The sequence below is a fragment of the Heterodontus francisci genome, chromosome 2, assembly GCF_036365525.1.
Source record: "Heterodontus francisci isolate sHetFra1 chromosome 2, sHetFra1.hap1, whole genome shotgun sequence".
NCBI classification, from domain to species: domain Eukaryota; kingdom Metazoa; phylum Chordata; class Chondrichthyes; order Heterodontiformes; family Heterodontidae; genus Heterodontus; species Heterodontus francisci.
This window is the reverse complement of record NC_090372.1, coordinates 221,430,196-221,441,424: the sequence shown is the minus strand read 5'-3', so window position 1 is coordinate 221,441,424 and position 11,229 is coordinate 221,430,196. Positions and strand designations below refer to the sequence as shown.

The following is an 11,229-nucleotide window of genomic DNA, read 5'->3' as shown; positions in this document are numbered from 1 at the left end:
GTATTTAGATGGCGCTTTTAACCTAATGGAATGTCCTAAGGTGTTTGACAGGAGAGTTGTAAAAGCAAAATTTGACAAGAAACCATACAACGACATTAGGGCAGATGACCAAAATCTTGGTCAAAGATGTATGTTTGAAGGAGTATGTTAAAGGAGGAGAGAGAGGTGTTGGGAGGGAATTCCAGAGCTTGGGGCCCAGGCAGCTGAAGGCACAGCCAACAATGTTGAAGTGATTAAAATCGGAGATGCTCAAGAGGCCAGAATTCGAGGAGTGCAGAGATCTCGGAGGGTTGTGGGGTTGGAGGAGATTACAGAGATGGGGAGGGGCGAGGCCATGGAGGGATTTGAAAACGAGGATGAGAATTTTAACTGGCAGCCAAAGTAGGTCAGTGAGCACAGGGGTGATGGGCGAATGGGACTTGATTCGAGCTAAGACACGGCCAGCAGCGTTTTGGATGATCTCAAATTTATGGAGGGTAGAATGTGGGAGACCGGCTGGCAGTGCGTTGGAATAGTGACAGAGGTATTGTCACTGGACTTGTAAGCCAGACACCCAGGGTATTGCTGTGGGGATAAGGGTTCGAATCTCACCACGGCAGAAGGTGGAATTTGAATTTAATTAATAAATCTGGAATTGTAAGCTCGTCTAATGATGGCCATGAAACCATTGATTGTTGTAAAAACCCATCTGGTTCACTAATGTCCTTTAGGGAATGAAATCTGCTGCTCTTACCTGGTCTGGCCTACATGTGACACTAGACCCACAGCAATGTGGTTAACTCTTAAATGCCCTATAAAATGGCTGAGCCACTCAGTTGTATCAAACCGCTACAAAGTCAATAGGGAATGAAACCGGACGGACCACCCGGCATCGACCTAGGCACCGGAAACCACAATGGTAAACCCAGCCCTGTCCACTCTCCAAAGTCCTCCTTACTAAAATCTGGGGGCTTGTGCCAAAGTTGGGAGAGCTGTCCCACAGTCTAGTCAAGCAACAGCCTGACAAAGTCATACTCACGGAATCATACCTGAGACAATGTCCCAGACACTGCCGTCACCATCCCCGGGTATGTCCTGTCCCACCGGCAGGACAGACCCAGCAGAGGTGGTGGCACAGTGGTATACAGTCAGGAGGGAGTTTCCCTGGGAGTCCTCAACATCGACTCCAGACCCCATAGAAACATAGAAAATAGGAATAGGAGTAGCCCATTCAGCCCTTCGAGCCTGCTCCGCCATTCATTATGATCATGGCTGATCATCCAACTCAGTAACCTGTTCCCATTTCACCCCATACCCTTTGATTCCTTTAGACCCAAGAGCTATATCGAACTCCTTCTTAAAAACATACATTGTTTTGGCCTCAACTGCTTTCTGTGGTAGCAAATTCCACAGGCTCACCACTCTCTGGATGAAGAAACTTCTCCTCATCTCAGTCCTGAAAGGTTTACCTCGTATCCTTAGACTATGATCTTTGGTTCTGGACTCCCCCACCATCGGGAACATCCTTCCTGCATCTACCCTGTCAAGTCCTGTTAGAATTTTATAGGTTTCTATGAGATTTCCCCCTCACTCTTCTGAACTCCAGCGAATATAATCCTAACCGACTCAATCTCTCCTCATACGTCATTCCTGCCATCCCAGGAATCAGTCTGGTAAACCTTCGCTGCACTCCTTCTATAGCAAGAATAACTTTCCTCAGATAAGGAGACCAAAACTGCTAACAATATTCCAGGTGTGGCCTCGCCAAGGACCTGTATAATTGCAGCAAGACATCCCTGCTCCTGTATTAGAATTAGAATTAGAATTAGAATATTACAGCGCAGTACAGGCCCTTCGGCCCTCGATGTTGCGCCGATCATCTGACCTACACTATTCCATTTACATCCATATGTCTATCCAATGACCACTTAAATGCCCTTAAAGTTGGCGAGTCTACTACTGTTGCAGGCGGGGCGTTCCACGCCCCTACTACTCTCTGCGTAAAGAAACTACCTCTGACATCTGTCCTATATCTTTCACCCCTCAACTTAAAGCTATGTCCCCTCGTGTTTGCCATCCTCATCCGAGGAAAAAGACTCTCACTATCCACCCTATCTAACCCTCTGATTATCTTGTATGTTTCTATTAAGTCACCTCTCCTCCTCCTTCTCTCTAACGAAAACAACCCCAAGTCCCTCAGCCTTTCCTCGTAAGACCTTCCTTCCATACCAGGCAACATCCTAGTAAATCTCCTCTGCACCCTTTCCAAAGCTTCGACATCCTTCCTATAATGCGGTGACCAGAACTGCACGCAATACTCAAGGTGCGGCCTCACCAGAGTTTTGTACAGCTGCATCATGACCTCGTGGCTCCGAAACTCGATCCCCCTACTAATAAAAGCTAACACACCATATGCCTTCTTAACAGCCCTATTAACCTGGGTAGCAACTTTCAGGGATTTATGTACCTGGATACCAAGATCTCTCTGCTCATCTACACTACCAAGAATCTTCCCATTAGCCCAGTACTCTGCATTGCTGTTACTCCTTCCAAAGTGAATCACCTCACACTTCTCCGCATTAAACTCCATTTGCCATCTCTCAGCCCAGCTCTGCAGCCTATCTATGTCCCTCTGTACCCTACAACATCCTTCGGCACTATCCACAACTCCACCGACCTTCGTGTCATCTGCAAATTTACTAACCCACCCTTCTACACCCTCTTCCAGGTAATTTATAAAAATGACATGCAGCAGTGGCCCCAAAACAGAACCTTGCGGTACACCACTAGTAACTAAACTCCAGGATGAACATTTGCCATCAACCACCACCCTCTGTCTTCTTTCAGCTAGCCAATTTCTGATCCAAAGCTCTAAATCACCTTCAACCCCATACTTCCGTATTTTCTGCAATAGCCTACCGTGGGGAACCTTATCAAACGCCTTACTGAAATCCATATACACCACATCCACGGCTTTACCCTCATCCACCTGTTTGGTCACCTTCTCGAAAAACTCAATAAGGTTTGTGAGGCACGACCTACCTTTCACAAAACCGTGCTGACTATCGCAAATGAACTTATTCTTTTCAAGATGATTATAAATCCTGTCTCTTATAACCTTTTCCAACATTTTACCCACAACCGAAGTAAGGCTCACAGGTCTATAATTACCAGGGCTGTCTCTACTCCCCTTCTTGAACAAGGGGACAACATTTGCTATCCTCCAGTCCTCCGGCACTATTCCTGTCGACAATCTGTACTCGAGTCCTCTCGCTATGAAGGTCAACATACCATTTGCCTTTTTCACCACCTGTTGCACCTGCATGCTTACCTTCAGCGACTGGTGTACGAGAACACCCAGGTCTCGCATATTCTCCTCTCTCAGTTTATAGCTGTTCAGATAATCTGCCTTCCTGTTTTTGCTACCAAAATGGATAACCTCACGTTTATCTACATTATATTGCTTCTGCCATGCATTAGCCCACTCACTCAACTTGTCCAAATCACCCTGAAGCCTCTCTGCATCCTCCTCACAACTCGCCCTCCCACCCAGTTTTGTGTCATCTGCAAATTTGGAGATATTCCATTTAGTTCCCTCATCTAAATCATTAATATATATTGTGAATAGCTGGGGTCCTAGCACCGATCCCTGCGGTACCCCACTAGTCACTGCCTGCCATTTGGAAAAAGACCCATTTATCCCTACTCTCTGTTTCCTGTCTGCCAACCAGTTTTCTATCCATTCCAATACACTACCCCCAATCCCATGCGATTTAATTTTACATGCTAATCTCTTATGTGGGACTTTTTCGAAAGCCTTCTGAAAGTCCAAATAAACCACATCCACTAGCTCCCCCTCATCAACTCTACTAGTTACATCCTTGAAGAATTCTAGTAGTTTAGTTTTAGTTTAGTTTAGAGATACAGCACTGAAACAGGCCCTTCGGCCCACCGAGTCTGTGCCGACCATCAACCACCCATTTATACTAATCCTACACTAATCCCATATTCCTACCACATCCCCACTTGTCCCTATATTTCCCTACCACGTACCTATACTAGGGGCAATTTATAATGGCCAATTTACCTACCAACCTGCAAGTCTTTTGGCTTGTGGGAGGAAACCAGAGCACCCGGAGAAAACCCACGCAGATACAGGAAGAACTTGCAAACTCCACACAGGCAGTACCCAGAATTGAACCCGGGTCGCTGGAACTGTGAGGCTGCGGTGCTAACCACTGCGCCACTGTGCTGTAGATTTGTCCAGCGTGATTTCCCTTCCGTAAATCCACGCTGACTCTGCCCGATTCTACCACTGTTCTCCAAGTGCTCTGCTATAAAATCTTTGATAATGGACTCTAGAATTTTCCCCACTACTGACGTCAGGCTGACTGATCTATAATTCCCTGCTTTCTCTCAACCTCCCTTTTTAAATAGTGGGGTTACATTAGCTACCCTCCAATCTGTAGGAACTGTTCCAGAGTCTATAGAATCTTGGAAGATGACCACCAATGCATCCACTATTTCTAGGGCCACTTTCTTAATTACTCTGGGATGCATACCATCAGGCCCTGGGGATTTATCGGCCTTCAATCCCATCAATTTCCCCAACACCATTTCTCTACTAATACTGATTTCCTTCAGTTCCTCTCTCTCACTAAGCCCTGTGTTCCCCAACATTTCTGGTAAGATATTTGTGTCCTCCTTTGTGAAGACAGAACCAAAGAATGCATTTAGTTGGTCAGCCATTTCTTTGTTCCCCATAATAAATTCCCCTGTTTCTGACTGTAAGGGACCTACATTTGTCTTCACCAATCTTTTTCTCTTCACATACCTATAGAAACTTTTACGGTCAGTTTTTATGTTCCCTGCAAGCTTGCTCTCGTACTCTATTTTCCCCTTCTTAATCAATCCCTTGGTCCTCCTTTGCTGAATTCTAAACTGCTCCCAATCCTCAGGTCTATTGTTTTTTCTGGCGCATTTATATGCCTCTCCCTTGGGATCTAATGCTGTCTCTAATTTGCCTTGTAAGCCATGGTTTGGCTACCTTTCCCGTTTTACTTTTGCGCCAGACAGGAATAAACAATTGTTACAGTTCATCCATGCACTCTGAAGTCTCATGGCATCAGGTCAAACATGGGCAAGGAAATGTCCTACTGATTACCACCCATCACCCTTCCTCAGCTAATGAATCAGTACTCCTCCATGTTGAACAGCACTTGGAGGAAGCACTGAGGGTGGCAAGGGCACAGAATGTACTCTGGGTGGGGGACTTCAATGTCCATCACCAAGAGTGGCCCAGTAGCACCACTACTGACTGAGCTAGCCGAGTCCTAAAGGACATAGCTGCTAAACTGGGTCTGCGGCAGGTGGTGAGGGAACCAACAAGAGGGAAAAATATACTTGACCTCGTCCTCACCAATCTGCCTGCCGCAGATGTATCTGTCCATGACAGTATTGGTAGGAGTGACCACCGCACAGTCCTTGTGGAGACGAAGTCCCATCTTCACATTGAGGATACCCTCCATCGTGTTGTGTGGCACTATCACCGTGCTAAATGAGATAGATTTCGAACAGATCTAGCAGTGCAAAACTGGGCATCCATGAGGGCCTGTGGATCATCATCGGCAGCAGAATTGTACTCAACTACAATCTGTAACCTCATGGCCCGGCATATCCCCCACTCTATTGTCCAGGTATGTTCTGTATACAAAAAGCAGGACAAGTCCAACCTGGCCAATTACCACCCCATCAATCTACTCTCAATCATCAGTAAAGTGATGGAAGGTGTCATTGACAGTGCTATCAAGCGGCACTTGCTGAGCAATAACCTGCTCAGTGACGCTCAGTTTGGGTTCCGCCAAGGCCACTCAGCTCCTGACCTCATTACAGCCTTTGTTCAAACATGGATAAAAGAGCTGAACTCGAGGTGAGGTGAGAGCGACTGCCCTTGACATCATGGCAGCATTTGACTGAGTATGGCATCAAGGAGCCCTAGCAAAACTGAAGTCAATGGGAATCGGGGAAAACTCTCCGCAGGTTGGAGTTGTAGCTAGCACAAAGGAAGATGGTTGTGGTTGTTGGCGGTCAGTCATCTGAGCTCCAGGACATCACTGCAGGAGTTCCTCAGGGTAGTGTCCTAGGCCCAACCATCTTCAGCTGCTTCATCAATGACCTACCTTCAGTCATAAGGTCAGAAGTGGGGATGTTCGCTGATGATTGCACAATCTTCTTCACTATCAGGCAGACAGTATCTACAGTGGTGGTGCCAGTGTCTGGCAGACAGAACCTACCTGGGGACACAGTCTCAGGATAAGGGGCCAATCATTCAAGACTGAGATGAGGAGAAATTACTTCACTCAAAGGGTTGTGAATATTTGGAATTCTCTATTCCAGAGGGTTGTGGATGCTCCATCATTGAATACATTTAAGGCTGGGATAAATAGATTTTTGATCTTGCAGGGAATCAAGGGATATGGGGAATGGGCAGGAAACTGGAATTGAAGCCCAAGATCAGCCATGATCGTATCGAATGGTGGAGCAGGCTCGATGGGCCGTATGGCCTACTTCTCATATTTCTTGTGTAGAGTGATGGTGTTATTGTCCCGTGGTCAGGCAGACAAGCTCGCCATGCAGTTGTATCACAGGGGATGGGCCTTGCCAGCGATGCCCACATCCCAAGAATGAATTTAAAACTCATCCAGTGGATACTGTTCCCTTTCGGGCCCTGAATTAAAACTGCTGAACAATAACTTGCAAAACTGAAAGTCCGCCTGATTTGCTTCATGCATTTTGATCCATACAATGTCTCTTTAACAATGAAGCTTTTATTAAAATTATCCTGACATAGTTTTGTATTAACAACATCTGCTCCAAGCACCTCTTTTTAATGACCAGGGCTGAACTAAATATTTCTGCCTGAATGCACCTCTGTCATCAGGTTCTCACTGGGGTTTTGTTGTATCGAAATACGCAAGAGAAAGTTTTCTCAATTAATATTTGGGTTGTGAGCATTGCTGACTAGGTCAGCATTTATTGCCCATCCCTAATTGCCCTTGAGAAGGTGGTGGTGAGCTGCCTTCTTGAACTGCTGCTGTCCATGTGCGGTAGGTACACCCACAGTGATGTTAGGAAGGGAGTTCCAGGATTTTGATCCAGCGACAGTGAAGGAACGGTGATATAGCTCCAAATCAGGATGGTGTGTGACTTGGAGGGGAACTTGCAGGCGATGATGTTCCCATGCATCTGCTGCCCTTGTCCTTCTAGTTGGTAGAGGTTGCAGGTTTGGAAGGTGCTGTCTAGGGAGCCTTGGTGAGTTGCTGCTGTGCATCTTGTAGATGGAATTTATGTATAATTTTGGGCTGATTGCTGTTCCTTCCCTCGGCTGGGACCTATTGTAAGATGGTACTTCTTAGAATGATGTAGTACAGAAGGAGGCCATTTGGCCCATCATGCCTGTGCTGGCTCTTTGAAGGAGCTACCCAATTCCCACTTCCTTGCCCTTTCCCCACAGCCCTGTAAATATTTTCTCTTCAAGTATTCATCCAATTCAGTTTACATTATATAATATATGTGCACACAGTTATTTATCCACTGTCTGAGTTGATGCTTCCTCATGGGCAGAGGGATAGATCGATCCAAATCCTGTTAGCGAGTAGCTGCTGGGGAGGTTGGGGAGGGTGTTGGAACAACCTCGCACTCGTTGAAGCAGAGGGACCGAGCTTCAGCTGGTTGTCACTGCCTGAGGAAGGATTGTAAATTGCATCTGTTTGTTCTAGGAGTGTGAGACCTGGCTGAACATGGCATTGGCCAAAGAAGAGGGCGGGCGACCGTACGGTGAGCTGGAGGAGTGTTACCGGAACGCACTGCGGTGTGCCGAGCAGGCTCAGCTACCCAGACTGCAGGTAATTTGCTGCATTGGCCTATTGGGGGTTTGTTCTGTTCAAGAGGGAGGGGAGAACTCCCCTTTTCCCCCCCATACGTCCCCCACCTTCCCCTCTTGCTACACACGATCCCTTCCCTAAGACATTCTTGGAGAGTTTGACAGGGTAGACGCTGAGAGGCTGTCTCTCCTTGCTGGACAGTCTAGAACTGGTCATTGACTCAGAATAAGAGGTCGGCCATTTAGGACTGGGATTGGAAATTTCTAAACTCAGAGAGTTGTGAATCTTTGGGATTCTTGACCCCAAAGGGTTGTGGATGAGTCGTTGAGTATATTTAAGGCTGAGAGGGACTGATTTTTGGGCATTGAAGGAATTAAGGGAAATGGGAATCAGGCAAGAAAGTGGAGTTGATAGAAATGTTCAGCTAGGGTCTGATTGAATGGAGAACAGGCTCGAGGCGCCTACTGACTGACTTCTGCTCTATTGCTTATGTTCTTGTTCCCTCTAGCAGTGCTGCTGTGTAATTGGTCAGTGTGATCTTCCTGCTGCCCTGAGTTTAATTTTAGGCAGCATTTAGTAACATTACAAGTGCCCTGCCCCCTGCAGCACCTTATTAACTGACAGAGCGTGTCATACTTTGTTAGTTTTATGCTCAAATTAGTTCTCATTCAAGTCTTGGGTGGGTGGGGGTGCCTGAAAAGCACAAGATGTGTTTTATTTTTCCCCTCCCACAGCTATTTCTATCCCCTCAGCTCTATGTTTCTTTCCCCGCCCTTCAGTCCCCCCCCCCCCCCCCCCCCACCGGCCCCGGCCCCGTTTACTTTCACAACCATTTTCACTGTTCTTGAAGCCATTCACAGAAAGAGGAAGAGGCCATTCAGCCCCTCGAGCCTGTTCTGCCATTCAATCAAATCATAGCTGATCTGTATCTCAACTCCATTTACCTTCCTTTGCTTCTTGCTCTTTGATAACCCTCCCCAACAACAATCTATTGATCTCAGTCTTGAAAGCTCACCCCCAGCACCCACACCTTTATTGTTTGGGGGGGGTGGGGGGGGGGGGGGATGGTGGGGGAGAGTTCCAGATTTCCACCACCCTTTATGTGAAGGGGAGCTTCCTGGTTTTCCTCCGGACAGCCTAGTTCCAATATTCAGATTGTCCCCCCCACCCCCCCCCCCCCCCCCCAACCCTTGTTCTGGATTCCCCCTTATCTCCCCAATGGTGAGCTGTCTTTCCACCCTTCTGTCCACTTCCCCATGGCCATTAAGCCCCTCCTGTTCTCCTGCCCAGTAAGGAGGTTACATGGTCCTCACTGTAACATGCAGCTGCGAATGCCACCACTCTATGCCCAAAGAACTATCGATGCACAACAGGCTGCCAGTGTCTGGAAAGGATAGATACCCGAGAATACCAGCAGAAGTTGTCGTCTTTATCGCAACAGAGAAGTTCTGATGAAAGGTCATTAAACTCTGTTTCTCTCTGCACAGATGCTGCCAGACCTGCTGAGTATTTCCAGCACTTTCTGTTTTTATTTCTGATTTCCAGCAGTTTTTGCTTTTGGGTGGTCTTTATGTACTGTTTAGTGATGGAGGATTACTTTTACTGGCTCTACAGATCATGCAAACACACTTTCTCCACTTGTACATGAGGCAGGTGATTCCTTGTCTGCAGTTAGTTCCTCTGATCTGTGGCCTGTCACTGTTTCAGGCCAGGATTTAACCGTGCTGACTTCTTCCCTGCAGCTGCGATCGCTGAAGCTTCTTCACTCGGCACAGCAGAAGATTGGGCATCCCGCGGTCAGTGCCACCCTGGCCCAGGTTCAGGACCTGTCGCAGGCACAGGGTGGTGAGAGTGGGGACGAGAGCGATGAGATGGAGAACAGTGAACCTCTGGAAGATAGCGAGCTGGAGCTCTCTGAGAGTGGTAGGTGTAGCAGGCGGCTCGGTTCTGGTACAGGGAAGGATTATATCTCCTGTGGGTGGAGAGTATTACAGAGTAGATTCCTTATGGAAGGAGTGTGTATGTTTAGAGTATGTATTCTATAGAAGAAGTGCTTTGTACAGACTATATTTTCTATGTTGGAGTATATTTCCTTTTGGAGTGGGTATGTATAGAGTATTTCTCCTTGGAGGGTGCATGTATAGAGTACATAACATGCAGGGAGTATATATATCAAGTATGTATCATGTGGAGGAGGGGAATATAGAGAAACTTTCTGCATTGGGGAGTGACCCCTATATGCTACTTTACATTGCCACTGTGCAGTCTCTACTGAGACCCAGTGGTGATATATGATCTACTGTAGTAATACAGGCTAAGGATCCATCCTTTCCCTGGTGGATGTGCTGTATTTGGGTTCCCAATCCTATATTTAACACACAATTTCAGGCAGACAAGCTCTGTGGAGGCTGTTATAGTCATAGTCATAGAGATACAGCACTGAAACAAGCCCTTCGGCCCACCGAGTCTGCCGACCAACAACTAATCCTACATTAATCCCATATTCTCTACCACATCCCCATCATTCTCCTACCACCTACCTACACTAGGGGCAATTTACAATGGCCAATTTACCTATCAACCTGCAAGTCTTTGGCTGTGGGCGGAAACCCACACGGTCACAGGGAGAACTTACAAACTCCACACAAGCAGTACCCAGAATCGAGTTGATGTCTTAGCTGTGTATTTTCCTTTTTAGATGAAGATGACATGGAAGGTTATGATAAATCAGTCCCAGGACGGAGGAAGATTAACCAGGTAAGTGATCATAAAGCTGTCCCCTGCTCACTCTGCCTTCCTATTGGAGACGATTTTCTGTTACATAAGAAATAAGAGCAGGAGTTGGCCACTCGGCCTTTCTGCCACTCAAAAATCCATGGCTGACCGACCTCAATACCCCCTTCCTGTGCTATCCCCATATCGCTTAGTACCCAAAACTTCATCGCTCTGTCTTGAACATACTGAACGATTGAACATCCACAGCTGTCTGGGTAGAGAATTCCAAAGATCCACAACTGTTTGTGAACAAATTTCTCCTCATCTCAGTCCTAAATTTAGAGATACAGCACTGAAACACGCCCTTCGGCCCACCAAGTCTGTGCCGACCAACAACCACCCGTTTATACTAACCCTGCAGTAATCCCATATTCCCTGCCACCTACCTACACATAGGGGCAATTTACAATGGCCAATTTACCTCTCCTGCAAGTTTTTGGCTGTGGGAGGAAACCGGAGCACCCGGCGAAAACCCACGCAGTCACAGGGAGAACTTGCAAACTCCGCACAGGTAGTACCCAGAATCAAACCCAGATCCCTGGAGCTGTGAGGCTGCGGTGCGAACCACTGTGCCGCCTCTTGTTCTGAGATT

At 47.0% G+C, this 11,229-nt stretch overlaps 1 protein-coding gene across 3 annotated transcripts in view; it reads left to right on the top strand.

The window, feature by feature from the left end:
• Positions 1-11,229, top strand: part of tonsl (tonsoku-like, DNA repair protein) — a 126,765-nt gene that overhangs the window by 76,684 nt on the left and 38,852 nt on the right. For all 3 annotated transcript variants that reach the window (XM_068016229.1, XM_068016222.1, XM_068016212.1), the window contains exons 10-12: positions 7,758-7,883; positions 9,605-9,785; positions 10,561-10,619. In XM_068016229.1, coding sequence (XP_067872330.1) covers positions 7,758-7,883; positions 9,605-9,785; positions 10,561-10,619 — 366 coding nt within the window. The remainder of the gene's footprint in view (positions 1-7,757; positions 7,884-9,604; positions 9,786-10,560; positions 10,620-11,229) is intronic.